At 39.9% G+C, this 20,472-nt stretch overlaps 1 protein-coding gene across 4 annotated transcripts in view; it reads right to left on the bottom strand.

The window, feature by feature from the left end:
* Positions 1-15,185, bottom strand: part of LOC120550764 (KAT8 regulatory NSL complex subunit 1-like) — a 37,703-nt gene extending 22,518 nt beyond the window's left edge. For 3 of the 4 annotated variants that reach the window (XM_039787566.1, XM_039787568.1, XM_039787569.1), the window contains exons 1-2: positions 10,697-11,170; positions 6,495-7,968 (exon numbers count right to left, since the gene is read on the bottom strand). In XM_039787566.1, coding sequence (XP_039643500.1) covers positions 6,495-7,900 — 1,406 coding nt within the window. In that variant the 5' untranslated portion in view covers positions 7,901-7,968; positions 10,697-11,170. Of the gene's footprint in view, positions 1-6,494; positions 7,969-10,696; positions 11,171-14,078; positions 14,162-15,132 lie in introns of those variants that run through there. The other variant, XM_039787567.1, reaches the window with a different exon arrangement.
* Between the last annotated feature and the right edge of the window lie 5,287 nt (positions 15,186-20,472).

Here is a 20,472-nt window from a genome sequence, read left to right as displayed (position 1 = left end):
AATGTAATTAGTCCGTCTGTGGTGTTTAATCTACTAGGGTACTTTGTGTAATTAGTAACGTTCCCGTAAATGACGCCGCTGTAGCGGAAATGGCCGTCATTCAATTTTGCTAACGTAGTTCCACGGGGATGTGACTGTTGATGGTAATTGTTGATTTTATTTAGATGTGCCAAATTGTAATTATATAAGTGATTATTGGTCGGACTGTTTAGCTAAAGCTATGCTAACGGCAGCTGTCACTTGTTGCCATAGCAACTCCAAATGCCCTGGGCTGTAGCCATCTAAAGCCAGAGCAATTAAACACACAGTTTTTTGTTTATGATTAATGCTCTGTTTTTAATAGAAGGGAAATAAATGTTCTATTTTCAATTTATTTTGTTCATTTAAGCAAAAAATGCAATGTTTTGTGATAATAAAGAGGCGTGGTTTACTTCATAGGCTGTGAACCTGCGTATCTCGGTCACATAACCGTGATATATAACAAAAAGATGTATCCTGGGATTCATTTAAAACTTTAATTTCAAAAATAAATCAAAAATGTATTATTTCACTAAAAGAGACAATTATATTGTTAATCGCAATTATTTATGAGACAATTGTCCAGCAAAATTTGGAATTGTTCCAGGCCTAGTTATAACCACAGGACATTTGCTATACAGACACACACACATATAACATACAGGCTGAAATACTTTAGTACACCTGGTCGGACGGATTTCTTTCATCAGGTATGGGAAGAAACAAATAGTTAATGTAGTTATGGAACACGCTAGCAACGCTGAAGTTTATAAACCTACATTAACGCCAGCTTTTTCAAGGTGTACAAAAGCAGGGGTGCACTAATCCGATATTAAGATCGGATATCGGCCCTGACATTGACAAAATAGCTGGATCGGAAAAATTAAAAACAGCTCCACAGGGCCGATCCAGTTTATTTTATTTCTTTTGCTTCGTCAGCAGCACGTGTGTCGCAAGCTGTAAGAGTATTTACCATTTTGCTTCTACTGCTACATTTAAAATGTATTTTAAGGAGTTTGATTACATTCTATTTTCTATATGAATGCACAATTGTTTAAATAACAAGAATTCAATTTTACATCCACTTTATTTTGTTTTAGTTAGGAAAGTAATGTTTAGTTAGGAAAGTCTGGTGCCTTTAGTCTCTTCCACATGGTGGAAGGAAGGAAGGTGGAAGGTATACAGCGTATTATTAATTCAACAACGCTATCGGATCGGTATCGGGTATCGACAGACACACGAAGCCCAGGCATCGGTATCGGGACTGAAAAAGTCGGATCGGTGCATCCCTATACAAAAGCAGCATTTTGTCTGTTGTGTTGGTGGTTTCATGTTTGCACAAAATGTAGTGAAACCTTGTTATATTTAAACCTGATCCACTGACAAAAAAAAGCACTTTAACTGTCCATACATTTATGGAGAGCTATTTTAACGCAATGAGGAATTGTTTACGACTAAGGTACCTGCTTCAAAATAAAACCCTATCAATGTTTGGCTGGAAAGCTTTCTGGGGAGGAAAGGAGGAACAAGATGTGTTATGTTTGCTATAACCGAAGATAAACCGCAGCTCAGAATAAAGCAGATAAGAAAGAAAATGACTTTGTTACCAGTAATTTTGTCTTGTTTATTTAAGGACATGAGAGGGAGATTGGTCAAGGTGAGAGGAAATCGCAGTGATGACTGTATTGAGCTAGGCAGGAGTCATATTGTACCAAGGTAAGCTGCCTTGCCCCTGCCGGTAAATCTAAATAATATCTCAGCATCTCTCAGCACTAAACGGGCTGTTCAAAGACTACCAGAGATATGGCTCATGCTCGAGCTCAGCAAACAACCAGAGCTGGTCGCTTTTCATCAGAACACAAACGTGATGAGACAATGGAAACAATTACTTTGGAAAAAAAATGTACAACACATCTGTGCTGAAGTACGACAATAGGTTAAATCCTACGCTCAACTATAAACCTCCATTCATTTATTGGGTGGAAAATGCACCCAATCTTACATTCATACCACAGAATTGCAACTTTCATTTAAAAAGGAAAGTGCCTCAAAAGGTGGAAGTGACAACAACATTGTAAATAAATAAATCTGAAGATGAATTGAAAAATGGCATAAACTTGATTGACATTTTATTTATTTTTAAAGCGTTGCTCTGATAATCACCTGGGCTGAGTTACTGTCTACCATTCACAACAGCCAACTGTCATTTGTCGTTTACAGCAAACAGTTTTTGTTTTTTTTTTACCTCCGGTCGACCTTCAGGTCCCTCTTCCCACGCCGCTACGAAACTACTTTGCCTGGGAGGAGAGAGGGCTGCAGGACCGGGGACAGATCTTCAGTTTGCGGCTGTAGCAACTCAAATTTAGCCAGCGCAAACCCCACCGCCAGGGTTCATAGCTGGGTCTTTCGGCAGCAACAGAGAGTTGGCGGGGAGTCGGGGCTGTCCGGGATCAGACCCCCGCCGCTGGAGTTGGCTGCGGGGCTGAATTAGAGTTGCTGCAGCCACGAGGGTCCGTCTCCGGAGCTCTCCGGAGCTCTCCTCCCGGCGGCGTGGAGTGGCCGTGGTTGTTGATTGACATTTTGGGCAGCCCAGTTGATTATCAGAGCAACACGGTTTAAAATAAAATGACACTTAATAATTTATCGATCCATTTTTTCAAATCAACACACATTTACATCAATTCATTTTTGTTACTTCCACCCCTCATATTCATGAACGAGGCATGTGATTGGCAAAGGTCCAAAAAGCAGGAAGATATACGGAGAGTCCACCCAAGCCACTTACAAAATACCACCACGCCCTGATCATGAACCACCTTTATATATTAGATTTCACTTTGTTTAACCCGTGGAACTTGCAAGAAGCAATCATTCTACCTCTCTAGCACCGCACATAGGGCTCAATTTTAGGCTTTCCGGTTTGTGGACTCCCACATTCTGCACCGGTGTAAACATGGGCTGAACATTATGGGACATCGCTGTAAATTCGTGCGGGAATGCCCCGCATTGTAAGTGCCAGATCTGCGGGAATCAATGAAATGATGTGCAATCCCCCGCACTGAAATTCAGGCACTGCAGTTAAATAATTATTTTCACATATTACAGCCTTCGCCTAAACATTTAATTCCTCTGGCAAGGTTTGCCCTTCACAATCATATTCTGTGAATCAAAAGGGCAGATTCAGAAAACGTTTAAATTATGTTTTGATTATATTTATTCACAAATGAAAATAGATTTATGACTAACATTTCACTAATTATTTAAAAAAAAAAAAGCTTGTTGATGATAATAATAATAATAATAATAATAATAATAATAACCTAGACCCTGGGTTCCCACTCCAGACACCCCTACCTGTCCATTTTCCAGTTCTCTCTGCTCTAGCAGACCTGAACCATCAGTTGCATCAGGTGTGTTCAACAAATAACGCAATGAGTAGGTTACTAACTACTATTGTTGCGTTACTGATTTATTTTCCACTGCTCGGGGCCAATAATCTGATGGCGATGACAGCTGTGCGTGGGGTAGATGGGCTACCGCGATCACCTACCCTGCACTTCCAAAGGAATGACCGGTACATGATTCGCTCTCATTGGCAATAACATGTACTGCTTTTGCAGGACGTGAACGTTGTATAAATAAATTACAGTATCCTCGTTCTCACCACCCATCCTCTCTCCCCCGTCCAGATTCTCTCCACATTGTTTTTACGTTCATGCGGCTTTTTAGGCGCAGCGCAATACGTATGATCTTTAGACGGTGTCCTAAAGGCCTTGAATGTCTTTTAAAAACAGATCTACACAATTCACATGTGCCACGTTTTCAAGTCGGAAATTCTGGAAATCCGGATCCCTGATGAACACCTCTGCAGCCTTCAACCTCATTTAGAGGTTTAATTATCTAAATACTCTCGGTCCCAGCCAAATTCATTTTTATCTTTTTAATTTCAACAGTATATTCCTACTTTAATGAGAACCTGTTTAAAAATGTTGCCACTTCCAGTTTCTATCATAATGACCCCGGATGTTACGGACACTCAAATCACTCAATCGCTGTTTACAAAACCAGTGAGCCTAATTCAATAGTCCTTCATATTCAAACAACATGTACACATAGTGGAAAGCACCTACTTCTTTCAGGGGTCTCAACTTTCAAAACCTCCTCTCGCTGCATCTTTCACTTTCATTACAAAAAGTACATCATTTAGTGTGATGATGCACATTTCATGTAATAATGATTATTTGCTTATAATTAACCAACTGACTCCATATTAACAAAAAAAATATTGGCTCTGACTGACAGGAAATGGGGCTAGAAATCATACAACATGGCCACAATACAAGCAACAGTTTTGAACTTTTAAGTTTGATAGACTTGGATGTGAATGCTAACTGAGTCTGATTAATTTTGAACATATCAGACAGCCTTCATAGTAAAACTTTTATTTAATACAGTCATTCTATTTTGTTATCAGCCGAAAGGCTTTTATTTCCCCAATGTGTCAATTTATAACTAAAGAACATGAAACCTCTATATCAAAAGAAGATAGTGTTAATTACTAACCACTACCCGTCTACCTTAAGTCAAGGGACAGTACATTGCCCAGCTGTCAGGCCTACAATTCTTGTACATAATGAGAGCCCTTTTAGAACAAGCTTCGTCATTGCAATACATACACCTTTACTATCTAATTACTTCCATATCTTAACATTAAATTACATTATGATTATTTAGGGATGTAACGATGCATCGTGAATCGGTTAATAATCAATATAAATTTGTAAAGACTACAACCGGTTGGGAGAAAAAATTAATAGTGATGCAATATATTTTTAAAGGCCCTCTAGGGTGTAATCTACTTTAGATTTCACTTGTTTGACTTCAGACGTCACTACATCTTATTAAAGTATTCGTTTGAAGAGATTTAGTTTTTTAGTTATTTTGATGTGGGATTTGTTTGAAAAAAAAAATCTAATTATTAATTGTTTCTTTTAAAATTTTGTTATTTTAGATATACAATTTCAGCTGCACTTTTGATAAGAGGACACATCTGTTTTGCACAGTTCATGTAAATGAAGGAATATATAACTTAAAATATTGAATCGTATCACATCCTGAGCTGCGTGTATCGTTGCATCCCTATTATTATTATTATTATTATTATTATTATTATTATCATATTACTAGGCTTGGTCATTATCCATTTGTTACATGCTAAAGTACAAAATATCCAGGTTATAAATCAGAAAATTACAGAATTTTGATATGAGAAATGGAGATCTGAAACCATAAGCAGAATGGGAATTTTAGTTTGAGTTTGTTTACATAACTTGAATCTTTTTTTATTGTCCTTGTGTAATCAGATTCACAATGACAATATGACTTTCAGTCCTCCTACAATCTCAGGCCACATAAATGTAGCTCACTGTCCACTCTCCTTGAAAATGACGTGCTATAAATTTGCACATAAACTGCCAACTAACACCCCCTTTGACCTTAAAATGGGCCACAGACACCGTATGAATACATTACAAGCAGATTGTCTACCTCTGGATCATGCCTGCAATACAAGCTTCCTGTTAGGTCATGAAGATATTTAGGTCAAAGGTCTAAAGTCAACCAAAGAAAGGATAATAAAAAAATCAGTGTTCTCAGCTACAGTGTTAATAATCTACCCAATCCTAAACAGGTCAGTAAGTCCATTAACGCTGACCCACCTGCTGTATTTCTTTCCCCCTCCTTCCAAACACTAATGACACAGAAGTGAGTACTCTTATGTGAATTTCCCATGGAATACATTTGCAAGCTCCTGCCGAGACAAACCTGAGATCACAACAGGCAGCACATAAAAACCCACACCTTCAGCAAAAAAAAAAAAAAAAAAAAAAAACCCACCACAACCTGACTCCATTTCCACCTTAGTTTCAGTTTAAATCAAAACATACACCGGCTCTGTGGGCGCTTACTTGTTCTCTCTGCAGATAAACAGAACGTTCAGTTTCAGCCTCGGCCCCACTCAGGAGGAAGCACTGTGTGACAGGAGAGCTTTTTACTTTGAGTCCAATCCAGCCTGTGCGTTCTCCACAGGATGAAACCACCCACACGACTACACATGCTCTCTGGGCGAATGGTATCTCTCTACCCCTCCCTGGAGTTTGACCCAACCACTACGGAGGCAGACCAGGCAGTTATGATTGTCATTAGCACCTGCTAGGCCTGAGTAGCATATTGCAGGGCCTAGAAATACAGGGACTTTCACAGGACAGTTGAAGAGCTCCAAGCACCATGGAAATATGAGAGTAATTTAAATTACCTGTGCATGGGGAAAGTGCAACTATGAAACATTTTTTACACATTAAATGCTCAACTTGCGCCTCAGCAGTGAATTCTCCAGTACTGCAGAATCATGTTTAAATGATTCATGCACAGCCCTAAATATGCTCGATGTCTCAGCGGGTGAGGACACTTTTACTTACATTTTGACATGTCGCTGCTCAATGTCCACTCTGGACAGCTCCTCCTCCTCCAGGTCAGAGTCCCCTCCAGAGCTACTTTCTGTTACATCAGAGTCAAAGGCGCTTTCTGCTGAATGAAGGTTGGCCGATCCACTCAGATACAACCTCTCCAGCTCCAAAGGCATGGAGCCGCTTTTCAGGAAGCGACCGAGGCCGTCTCTGTTGTTCGAGGAAGAGTGGCGTCCCGTCCTCCATGTAGCCGTGGGGGTTGCCGTCTCCGATTTGCGGTTACCGGCCAAAAGCCGGCTGAGAGCCGAGTCCAAGAAGCCACCCAGCTGCTGCTGAATGTGCCGCTCCACCTGTTTGGCCTGTACAACCTGAAGACGTTTGCGCAGGCGCCGCAGCCGGCTTTCAATCTCAGATTGGCGGCTGCTGTTGAGAAGAGTGCGCTCCTTAACGTGAGCATCAAGGCTGTCCGAGGAAGAAGTACAGGGAAGAGGAGGCCGTGGGGCAGGTGTGCAAGACGGGGAGCCCTGCTGGCTGCTACCTGGTCTCTCCCTATCACAACCCTGGGGCTGACTGGTAGGCGTGTGTGAATCAGCCTCGTCCAAATTCACTTGTCCAGTGGGGTGAGGGTTGTCATGGGTATAGGGGGAAAGTGCAGCAGACTGGAGCACTGGTGGTTCGAGGTTTTTTCCTTCTGTATTTTGAGAAACCCCAGAGGAATGCTTCTGTTTAGGGGTTCCTTTTACCGGGATATTCCCCGATAAGGTCGCTGTCAAGGTCTCAGAGTCCAAGGGCAGGTTCTGGGACTGAGGGTCTGTGGTGGCAGACGGCTTGTCACCATTCACTGCCACCACACAGCCAGGGCCAGACATAGTGACCAGTTTCTTGGCCAGGCCATTGACAGGTGCCATGGGCTGGCCTCCTCCGTTCGTGCTGCCGCTCATGAGGCTTTTGAGCTGGCCGCCAGAGAGTTCGATCGCCTGCCTCTTCCTCAACAGGAAGTCTCCTCCGCCGTTGAGCAGGGAGCCGGGCAGTATTATGTGGCTTTTCAACACCGACTGTTTGATGAGGACTCCTTGCAGCTTGATTGACTCCTTAGTTGAAGGGACAGGTGTCACATCAGAGCACAGGTAAGACGCCACCAGCGGCTGGAGCTTTCCCAGGGCCGAGGCCTGAGCCACAGAGTCGGCTTGGGGCTGCTGTTGCTGCTGTTCCTGGTCGCCGCCACAAAAGTCAAGAGGGCAATCTTCGGACACGGCCTTGCACTTTGCGGGGCCGCTGCTATGGATGAGGATGTTGCTGGCGTTACCGTTGTTCTCTGCACTGGCCGGTGAGAGACTCGAGGATGGGGCAGCCAGTTTGAAGCGGATGTGGTGAGCTTCGGCTGGGGCGTCGGTGAGAGCGGGCGCCATCGCAGCCATGCAGTGCAGAGGGACGGGCACCGCGGCCTGCTCCACACCACCCGCTTACTGCCCCACCTGAGGACAGCCTGGATTGGAAAAAAAAAGAGAAAATAAAGACAAAAGGAGAAGGGAGACAAGAAATAAAGTTAAAGTATATCATGAACTCACAAAAAGCACATACAAAAAACTCCCTACGTCAAATTCTGATCCTAGTTGGAGTGGGAGGATGTTGGGTGGAGATATTTTTCCATTAACAAATCCCAGGTAACATTCACAACCTCGTACAGGGATGAACCCACCACCAGATAGTGTAAACAAACGTATACAGACACTGCCTAGGACATGTTTGAATATTGATTTAATACTGAAACCAGCAGCTTTACAGAAGATTAATTTGTATTAGTGCACTCTGAATTCAGAAGGCAATCAAGTAAGGAATGACAGTTAACTTGATAGCCTAAACAAGCATTTAAGGAAAAGCTGCATATAAAATACAACAGATTAGTCTAAAAATCTTGCTTTGACTCTTTAATAAAACACACAAACACACACACACACACACATATATATATATACATTCTTCCATATGAAATATTTAAGTGAAAAGCAAAATGAAGACCGTAAAAGTAAAAAGTAAAACATACAACTGAAATACTTGCACTACAGGTTCTGTAAGCCATTAGAGTGAGCGGAAAATGACTTGCTTAACATCAAGTCTAAACTTAAAAACCTACAGTAAATGTCAACAACTAATCAAGTTAAAAGGCTAATCAAATTATCTGATGACCTACTGGATGGAAGGGTTGCTAAAAATGAATCCTACAAAAGAGTCTGGAACATCTGAGATGAACAAAATCACTCATGTTTTTGACTATTCATCCGGCTCTCACAAAATTCCAAAAATGTCATTTGAATCCATTGTAATCACAATAACGAAATTATCTACGGAGGCCATCTTCACTGAATTAAATACCAAATAATGAATCATATGCACTGACCTTGGCGAGTGGGATTCTAACGATTTAGATGGAATAACAGCAGACATTTGAGCTACTTCTTCCCAGGGCAATAAATAATTCCCACTACACCCATGTTTGTGTGAACAAGCCTTCATTGTCATTTACGTACAAGGCTCCTCTTTAAAGAGTACACTTTGGATTCAATTCTGGTGAGGGAAGAAACAGGAAAAGGCCATGCAAATTGTCAAAACCCCACTGCCCAACATATGCCCTGGCAAGTCAGTGTGCAGCAGGAGTCCACACAGGCAGTGTAAGTAAGTGGATTTAGGCCCCAGCATTAGTCCAAAGCACATGATGTCATCCTGACTAGGTTCATGTGTCAATTTCAGCTGAACCCATTAAACCTTCCCACTTCCCCAAAAACGATTGGCGGCAAAAGGATTCTAAAATTAAATATGTTAAGGAGGACGAAAATGCCATGATTAAGGTGCATTGGGGATTCAGTGGTTTACATGTCATTCACACAGACTGCCTGTATATTACCCATGTCAAACTTTGACAAAAAAGAAAGAAGCCTCCCTTCAAATAATACGAGATAAAAGGGAGCTGCATCTCCGCGTATCGTCTGCAGGGTCAGATGAATGGGGGCTCAGTATTTCACCGCAGTTTCTAGTCAGCGCGCACTACGCCATGTTGGTATTTCCGAAGCAGATTATGCAATGAAATTCATTTATCTAAAACCGCCCATTCCGCTCCAAACACAGCGAACAAGGGAGGAAATTAAAAACACGTTTACGTCAGTAAATGCATCGCTTTAACCAGCATGCATTATAACACCAGGATCTCTAAACTGTCTGGTTAGAGATGCGACAAAAAAAATGTCCACATCAAACGTTAGCCAACCATAACGTAATCACCAAAATGTCTTCCTGGTGTTTACAAAAACATTTGTACATTTACACGGAAGGCTGTCGCGTCTCTTCTACACTTAAAGGGAGAGAAATAACGTTATTTCGTAATCTTGAATTCTCAATAGCTTCCGCTGGAAACCATACAAGACGTGTGTGTGCGTTTGTATCATCGAGCCGTAGCAGTAGAAAAACCACAGCAACCGATCTCCACATCAACACAAACTCCCAAGAACAGAAATACAAAGAGCTCGATAAACGTTGTCACTTTATACACTGCGTGCAAATTAATGCGGGTCGCTTCTGGCTAACGTTAGCTCGGGAAAGCTGCTGATGCAAGAAATACAACCTACTCGCAAAGCTAGCGTGCGAATCTCTTAAGCCAGCTGCAGTGAAACGCTACATACCCTCATCGCATTGTGAATGTAATTTGTGAATCTTTCGTTGCACAGTTTAGTGATTTTTTTTTGTTGGCGAGAGCCGTTGCGCTTTTACGCAAACCTCGTTAGGCAAGTAAACATTTTAGTCCCTGACTACGTAACGTTAGCCCTAACGTTACGCTCACCACTGATAGTTTTCAAGGCCAATTACGCCCAACGTAATATGTATTATACGTTTAAATAAAAAGGTAGCACATGCACACACATTGACATCAGAGTTAAATCCGGGTGCTGTAACATCGCATATGTGTCCAGAGTAACGAGACAACCCGGATCACAACTTATCTTTATTGCAGAGTGGAGACATGGTGTGCATTGCAATTAGACTATGGAAATAAATACAGGGCGCCCGCTGTTGTACACCAATGGAGGCCGTCCTTTGATACACTAGCTGCTGGGCAATGAAATAGCATGTAACGTTAATGCACACACATGTCAGAAGCTCAAGTTGGGAGTACACCCTGCCAGTCGAGCTAGCTCGCTAACAAAGAAAAAGGAGGAACCTACCACGTGACGAGGTTGCACTATCCGAGGGAATTTCGGCAACAATCCCCTGCAGTTTAGTGGAAAAAACCCAAGGGTTCGAACACAAAAAAACGCGGCTCGAATCGATCACTCTGCCATTAATTAATCCAAAAATAAAGCAACCAGATTGCCCCAAATAGGCCCAGTTCACAGAGCCGCTCGGGTTTCGTTCCGGATTCGGGTCTACACCTTGCTCGACCAGCTAGCTCGCCTCGCCGCCAACACAAGCGAATATAAAGACAAGGCCGTGAAACACTCCTTTATACTCCGATTTACTTCAAATGTAGGCGATTTTGCGGCAATCCTACACCAAAAAATCCGATTCTCAGTAAGCGAAAGGTAATCCAGATGGTAGTTTTGTCGCGAGCCTTTTTCTCTCGTTTTAGGGAGAGACGCTTAGAAAATGGCGGCTAGCTCCTCTCCCTCGGATTTGAGTCTGACAAACATAGGAGGGCTGTGTGTGTATGTGTGTGTGTGTGCGCAGCTTGCTGGTAGGCGGGAGACATTTCTCATACTCGCCACTAGAGTAAAGGGCAGATAAGAAACGACATAAAAGCTCAAAAGAAGATACCACAGGAGGGCATTGTCTTCCAAAAACACAGCGCGATGTCAACGTAGCACTTGTTAGACACACAGGGCGATATATAGGAGCTGCTGGTGGTTGAACTGGAAACACTGGTAACATACTGGTCATTGTGTGTGCAACAGTCACTGTTCTGTAAATAGGCCTTGAATGTATACTCCATGTATTGCTTCCTATATTATATTTAGTTGTGTTATTTACTTATTTTATTATTATCCAATATAGAGCTGCAAAGATTATTCGATTAGTTGTTAACTATTCAATTATTTGCCAACTATTTTGATAATTAATCGGATTGAGTCTTTTTTTTTTATGAAAAAAGTAAGAATTCTCTGATTCCAGCTTGTTAAATGTGAATATTTTCTAGTTTCTTCTCTCCTCTGGGACAGTAAACTGAATATCTTTTGAGTTGTGGACAACACAATACATTTGAGGACGTCACCTTGGGCTTTGGGAAACCCTGATCCACATTTTCTGACATTTTAGAGACCAAACAACTAAATTGACTAATCCAGAAAACAATCAACAATTAAAATAATCATTAGTTGCAGCCCTACACCTGTACATACAAACCATTTACTGATTTATCTATATATGAAGGAGGTTCTTTGCTCTTCTGAATAGTGAAATTATAGTATGTGCACATTATGCTCCCTGTTTACAGGACAGAAAACAACTCCAGACTGCCTGGCTCTCATGTGTCACTTTTAACAGGAACTAGATCGCCCACCACTACCGCAACACCTCTGTGAAGGTGCAGCGTGTGGCCACTTGAAGGAGCTCTTCTGCACAGGCCTGTTAAATGCAGCTTTAGCCCAAAGAGAATACACCACTATACTGTGTGTAAGAACAAATACGACCCAACGCACCTACACTGATCACTGAAAACTACAGGGTGGATATTAAAACAAAGATACTAATATAAATGCAGTTTAATACACTGGCCTTTGCCACCACAAACTGCAGCCTCATAGTTACATTAAATTGGGAACTACCTGATCAAATAGCAAGTAAACCAGATTACAAATCTGACAGCCTTCAGTACTTGACAATTTTTATACCACCAAAAAAGTACTCAGGCTCAATACCCAGCCCCTGCTTTAAAAACATAATAATTATTAATAAAAAATTAGACATGGCAGAGTATTTGTGTATGTACGAGACCTTACATTTATCTATTGTGGCTTGCATGCATTGGCTAAGAAAACAAACCCCTTCATTTAACAGCATGTAGCTCAAAATGAAGATTTCAATACACTTCGTAACAAAATGAAAGACTGCCTGCAGTGTTACAGTGACCAGTATAACACGTGACACTGACATCTTATCTGGGATTCGCAACTTCCTCAGTTACTTCATGTTCAGTTGCTCAGTATTTGTTTCTGCTTATTGTAAATAAAGCATGACGTTTTAGTATGGCGTTTGTGAGATATAACCTGTTATATTTCATTCAGTAATTTATAGATCTCTCACATTTTGTATAATGTAAGTATTACATTGTAAAGGTATTGTACAAGTACTTGTGTAAATACCCTTTTTGATTAAAACGATTCTTTTAGATGAGTCATTATTACGATACTTTGTGTGATGCTCTTCACAAAGATAATTTCAGTGTTTATAGTACTGATATATCTTGTCTTTTTGTTTTTGTTGAGGAAGTTTACATTTCTGCACTCATCAGCCTATTTTTACTTTCAGTACTATCAGTCTTTTAGTGACTACTGTCTTGTACGACTTTTGACTAAACATGTTTTATCACTTCCTGTGTACTAAAAGATTTTCCAAGTAAAGACTTATCGGGCATTAGATGTTTACAAGGTTGTGTTTCGTACTTTCTTGTGACTGTTAAGTAATGAAATGAATGTATACTACGGATTTCCTACAGGCCTTGCATGGCCTCTTTGAATTATCAAACTACCAGAAGACATGCATAATAAGTAAGTCATTATCAATGTCTGTATGCACATGTGTGAATGAGAGAAAGAAACTGTCTTATATAATGTATATTCGCCTGTTCTGAAAAAAATTCAAATGGATATCTAAATTAAAAGTCTCGGGAGGCAAACTACAAAACATCTAGATCAAATGGGTGATAGCTTTAATAATTATCCAGTAAGTTATCCTCCATTTATCCTCGTCTGCTACACCGGAAATTGGTAAAAACATCCATCCATCTTCTTATCCTGTTCCAAGTCACAAAAGCAACGGGCTAAGCAAAGTTGGCTACACTTCCCGCCTCCTAATCCACATCCTCGAGTTCCTCCTGGGGGATTTGAGAGGCGTTTCCCTCACACTTTGCTGGGATATGTAATCCATCCAGAATATTTTGGGTCTCCTCCCAGGCCCGTTGTATGAAATAACTCCACAGGCATGCGTGGATCCTGATTAGATGCAGCTAAAGGGCAGCCAGGCCTCCGAAAAAGGACACACACTAAACTCTTCACATAACATGGGAGTTTATTAGATTTGTATATTTTCAAGGCGTAGGTTTTTTTTTTTTCTTTTTCCGTTTTGTGTATATAGTTTAATCTCATAGACTGTTTTTGTGGTTGTTCTAAATTGTAAAATTGTTTAAAAACTAATAAAGTCTTTAAAAAAAAAAAAAAAAAAGAAGGAAAAAAGGACACTCATTTCGGCCAATAGTATCCGCATTCTCATCCTTTTTGTGGTCACCGCTCAGAGCCCATGACCCCAGCTGAGGACTGGTTGAGAGCATTGCACAGGCTGTCAGAAACACACACACACACAATCATGATAATAATAATTACTATTTAGAAATACCTTTAACTCCATTGTTGCAATGGTCCATTCAATAATCCAGGGAGCCATAATTCCAGTTACCGCACATGTAAATAACATGACACCTTAAAACAAAACAAAAAATACATAGAGAAAGACATTAGTTTAATCTTTATAAGGGGAGGCACTACTTTATATTTTAACTAACAGATATCTTTATGAAATTTCATGAAAGACGACAATTACTTTTTGTATTACAAGTTTTCTGACATTGTAATGTTTAAATGGAATGCAAACGAGGTATAATATAATGCTTACGTTTACTTTTGGTGAATTTAAGAGATATCTACAGACACAAATAGACAAAGTAGTAAAATAAGGACCTAAATGTGTATTTTGGATTTTTTTTTTTCTTCACTAGTCTGAAAGAAAACAGGTTATGGAAGCAAAATAGCCCAAAATCTCTAAGTTGAAAGATGATGTTTTGCCCGTAGTGTCTTCCCTGAAAGAACAGACGCAGTAAATAAAGTTAACTGTCTTGGCAACGGTGTTTTTTTTTTTTTTTCCTTTTACGTCCAGCTGGCAAGCTAACGGCTAGCTGGGCTAATGATAACCTAATGAAATTTATAATGAAAAAGTTTTACACGTTGAATAATGTTTACACCGAGCTTAGGAATTTAAAAGTAAGCTAGGAAGGGTTGTTTCACTATTGACTAATCGTGTCAAAGACCGCATTGCCAGTGATTTTCGTGACACAATTAACAACAGTACTTTCGCTCAACGCTAGATGAGAAGCTAACGTTAGCCATGCTAATGTTTGAGGCGCAGCGACGTAGAAGGCTAACGCTGAGATCCTGGCCAATAACAGCCAACTTAGCTAGCAGACTAAGCTAATGCTAGCTAGCTTGTTTGCTTCCCCGATCCCATACTGACTTCTCAATGACTGCCGTTTTGTGCACGTTTGGCAGAAAAGTGTGCTAAAAAAATCAACCTGCTTAAAACGAACAGACGATAGTTTAACCAAACGAATGTTTTTTCCTGACGAGCGGCGCATTCGTTAATTGTGAGAAAAATAACAAGACAAAATCTTACTTACCTGCTTGTCCTGTTACTAACCGTTTACGACTTGATAACAACCGCCCCCTGCGCTCCTATTGGTCAACACTTCAATTTGAGGCTTCCCATTGGCTCCCCGCTGCTGTCACTCTGAGCAAATGCCCGTACAGCGGAAATGTGGGACGAAAGTTCATAGCACGAAACTTCATTACCAAAAAATATTGTTTTCATTTCTAAATGTCTTAAAAACCTTCACATTATTCATAAATGGCTGATTTAGCTGCGGCATTACACGAGTGTTGTTTACACCGCACCACATGCTAGCTACTCATAGTCCAGCCTGGTGGGTTTTCACACAATGCAACTACAATAATATCTAATATTTGTACTGCTTTGTCTTTGAGACTTAACTTAGAAATGAGCCGCTGATTTCCACAGCATGCTACAAACCACACGCAGTTACTGCTGATGGCTGCAAATTAGTTTGTTCAATATGTTTAATCTGTTCTTATTTCTTGCACCAAATGCTAAACAACAGATTGTGCTGATTGTGGTGATGGTGGGATGAGATTTGAATGGTCTGCTGGGTCTCTCAATCCTTAACCCCAAAGTAAAACAGGAGACATGAAAGAGAAGACAACTCCTTTTACAAAAATAGAGTTTAAGCTGGAGCTGATGAGACAGGAGACACAAGGGACAGAGGATGGCTCATATGAGTGAGGCATTGTTAGGCTAGTCAGTGGTTTGAATATCTGATATTTTGCCAGTGGTGGAAAGTAACTAAATTTACTCAAGTAGCTACTGTAGTTACGTACAAATTTGAGGTGCTTGCACGTTACTTTAAGACTACTTTACATCTTACTTCTTTAAGATTTCAGTCCTGGTTGATTTAGAATTTGTATTTGAGTGAACACAATTGAATTGTGCTGAGAGTTTAGCAATCTGCAGCGCAGACATTTGATAAAGATCCTTTGTGTCTTTGGTCTGGAGTCATGTTGTTGGTACACCAGCTTTAGGTTTTCAGAATTGTGTGCACACTTCCATTTTTGTGCGTGTGTGTGTGCCTACGATGGAGGAAAAAAACCTTTAATACAAGATTTTTTTTCTGGGAGATGCCACGCCGCTAATATATAAATAATAAAATATTGCAGTACTTTTTATCAGTGGGCCTTAGGCTCAACCATTGTGTATTCTCCTTCATGATAGACATTTATTTAAATGACAAAACTTTGAGATTACAAATGATATCCAATTTAGGCTGCTTTATACTTCTACTCCATTACATCTCAGAGGGACATACTGTACCTTTTATTGCACTACATACTGTGGCTGGCCTCTAAAATATTCCTTTCATATTGTGTTGAGCTACAACATTACCTCACTTCTCTCAATGACATCAATAATAATAACCCAACAATACATCATATTATTTGTCTTTTGATAGGCTTTTCTTCAACTTCATTTTGAATGCAGGACCTTTAGTTGGAATTGAGTATTTTCATTTGTACTGCTACTTTTACCTTAGATTGAAATAAGAAAAAAATAAGTTAAAGTACCTCAACATTATACTTGCTGCACCTAAAGCTGTCAGACAAATGTAGTGCAGTAAAAAGTACAATATTTCCCTCTGAGATGTAGCAGAGTTAAAAATGAAAATACTTGAGTAAAGTACAAGTACTGAATACAAGTACAGTACTCTGTTGGGGTAAGTGACTAAGTCCATTTACTCACGTACTGTACTTAAGTCCAACATTGAGATATTTGTACATTAGGTATTTCCATGTTATGCTATACATGTGGAAATATGTCCAGCAGCTTAAATTACTTTGATTTGACACACAAAACATATGATCAACTTATTAAATATGATGGGTTTTTATAAATTAAAGGCCGCTCATACTCTCACAGGTGTTGCTGCTAATCAGATCTGCTCAGGTTGTAAATTGACCGGCAACAAAACAGCAAAGCCTCTCAAATCCTGAAAAGAAAAAATAAATAATGTTTATAAAAGATATTTGTTAAATATCTTCTTGCACAGGATAATAGAAATTATTATCTTGTGTCATATCAGACCTTGAAGGCTCCATAAGTTAACACTCTGAAAGGGAGCTTTTGCGTTTGAGTACATTTTGCTGGTAATACGTATGTACTTTTACTTATAGTTTCAAATAGGGCTGCATGATATGAGGAAAATATTTAGAATTAAAAAAAAATATAATATGAATTTCGATAAATCATTAATTTACCCTGTTTTGAATGCTGGACGTTTACTTGTAACAGATGTCTTCTACTGTAGTAATACTACTTTAACTTCAGTCAAAGATCGGAGTACTTACTTGCAAAAGCAGTGGGACAATCCTCAGAGTTTCTCATGGAGTAACTGTGCATGTCTCTGCATTTAGTAGTGTCTTCTCTCTGTCACATCCACTGTTGAATGTTGAAGGGAAATAGCAGCTTAGCAACAAAGGCCTGAATTAAAAGGATGGCTTTCTACATTTAGAGCAAACACATGTTGGAAGCATGGGACTGACACAAGGTGACACGGTTCATTTATTTCTTATTTTCAGACAGAGTTGCACAATGAAATGTAAGTTGTCGCCCCTTCCCGCTACACACATAGAACAGGTATACAGATATTTAAATTAGAACAGGATAAAATGGAATAAAATCAAACAACATATAGAGTGACTTATATACAAACCATTTTATAGATGTACACATAGAGAGACTTTGTTTAAAGTGGGGATGAGGGTAGTGCAAAGGCTTTTTTGTTTTTAAAGATTGTTTTTTGTGCATTTTAGGCCTTTATTTATACAGGGTAGCTGAAGACATGAAAGGGGAGAGAGAGGAGAAATGACCTGCAGCAAAGGGACACAGGTCGGAGTCAAACCTGCAGCCGCTGGGTCGAGGAGTAAACCTCTATGTATGGGCGCGCGCTCTACCAGGTGACCTACCCAGGCACCCAAAGGTCACATATTTACGGTGTAAAGACGATGAGTTGGAGTTGACCTACATCATGTAAAGACATTTTTAGGTCTTTTTTTTAAAGATAATTTTTTGGGCATTTTAGGCCTTTATTATATAGGACAGCTGAAGATTTGAAAGGGGAGAGTACCCCTTGTTGGGAATCACTGGACTAAGCACAGCTAATAATAACAATACTAATATATAATAATAATAATAATATCTCTATCAGGCTTTTTATATACAACATCTGAGGCATTTCATCCTCATTCTTATTGCAAACTCTCCATCTTTCTTTCAGCTTCACCCAGGAACGTTCTTAGCATCCACAATCACTTTGCATAAGGTAAGAGCACTTAATAGAGTGTGTAACTGTATGAATGGTGTCAGGAGATCAGGTGTAATGTTTTTGCCGCAGGCGTCAGCCCTCCTCAGCACCCTCAGTTTGTTTAATTAGGTATACCACTTCACCATAATTGTAAATGGACTGCATTTATGTAGCGCTTTTCAGATTATTCAAAGCGCTTTTACATAGTACAGGAACATTCACCATTCACACACATTAATAAATTGTGGCCGAGGCTGCCATACAAAGTGCTCATCAGATACACATTCACACACGTTATTCGGGGGATCAGTGTCTTGCTCAAGGACACTTCGACATGGGACTGCAGGGCCAGGGTGGCCACTCTACCACCTGAGCCACAGCCTCCCCAAAAGCATACACAGAGCACTATATACACAACATCTTGAGTACTTACCAGGGAACAAATGAGGAACCGCTAGTGAATCATTAGTGCTGAGTAACTCCTAATCAAATAGACTGATCAGTTAATGATTTGTTAACGATGAGTTCATTGAGAAATTAGTGAGAAAGAAATCAGGAACTACTTAATCTTTACTGAGTAAATACTCAGTATGTATTATGGATCACTTTGCTTAGTGGGGACACAAAAACGTTAACACATTGTTGAGTAATTAGTTATTAATGAGTCGTTACTGGTTTTATGCCGCTTAGCAGCTGGTTCAGAGTTCATCAGAAATGACTCAGGAAGGAACCGTGTGATGGATTCAGATATTCATGAACTAATCATTACTTATATTTATTCATATTAGGGTAGTAGTTATTAACGATTCACCAATTATCAAGTTGTTCCTCATTCATTCCTCACTTGTTCCCCATTGATTCACTCATCATTGGCTACTTTGTAAAAGTCAATTAGATCATATTTATTCGTTCATTGGTAACTACTCGATATTCTGTGTACCTTATTGTAAAATGTTACCCTTTTCATTTTGCTCTATATAATGGAAAACTGTTATTTTAAAGTGGCTGAAAACACGGAGGGAAGATCTAGATGTCGTTGTAGTTAAGCACCACTAGATGGCGCTGAAAGATCACACTCAGCATCATCATCAGGCTGCACGCCAGCCTCTAAACTTTATAAAGCTTACAGTGGAGTAAGTCACTGACTGACTGACCACACTCTGGTTTTAAACTCTAATATTTACTTTAAGCCTCCAGTTCCAAAGTTCCAAACCGTGCAAACATGTAATATTAAGTAAAATTTGATGGTACTTACACTTTACTTGAGTATTTCCATTTTATGCCTTACTTCACTACATTTATTGAATTACTTGACTTTGCAGATTCAGATCAACAAATAAACGATTGTGTATTTTTTTTTTTTTTACCTTTATTTATTCAGGGAAGGTTCACTCTCTCTTTTGCAGGAATGCCCTGATCACATTCACACAGCTCCACATTCATACCTGGAAGCTGCCCGGTACAACCACAGTCTGATCTGCTGGCCACTGAGCAGCTCCACTGGAGCGGATTGGGGTTAAGGGCCTTGCTCAAGGGCACCTCAGTGGTGGTAATGAGGGAGGGACAAGCGCTGCTCTTTCACTTCCCCCACACAGATTTTATCCTGTCGGTCTGGGGATTGAACTTTATTGATCGCAAGCTACCCAGCAGTATATAAAGTAGGGCTGCACAATATCAATCAATATAACTTTTTTTTTATCGTCTTATCGTCTTGATCAACTGCCGCAATATACATCTGGTGAAAGGCTGCAACATATCGCGATAGACACATTTTTTGAGTTAGTTGAAAGAAAATATCAGTTGAAAATTACACTTTAAAAAGAGTGCCTTTTAAATTAAATTCAATTTTGAATTTGTTCAATAAATTTTTTTTGGACTTTTAGTTAACAGAGTCTTTCTACACTGTGGTATTAGTACTTTTACTGAAGTAAAAGGCCTGAGTACTTCTTCCACCACTGTGTATTTATGCTTTGACTTTTTGCTGTGATGGACAGCTCTGCAAAAGGAGCAGTCGCATGATAAGATAGGATATGAGTTGGTGTGCAGAAGTTTTCAGATGATCAGTGGTGGAAGAAGTATTAAGATCCT

The sequence above is a fragment of the Perca fluviatilis genome, chromosome 21, assembly GCF_010015445.1.
Source record: "Perca fluviatilis chromosome 21, GENO_Pfluv_1.0, whole genome shotgun sequence".
NCBI classification, from domain to species: Eukaryota; Metazoa; Chordata; class Actinopteri; order Perciformes; family Percidae; genus Perca; species Perca fluviatilis.
This window is presented reverse-complemented; position numbering and strand designations above follow the sequence as displayed.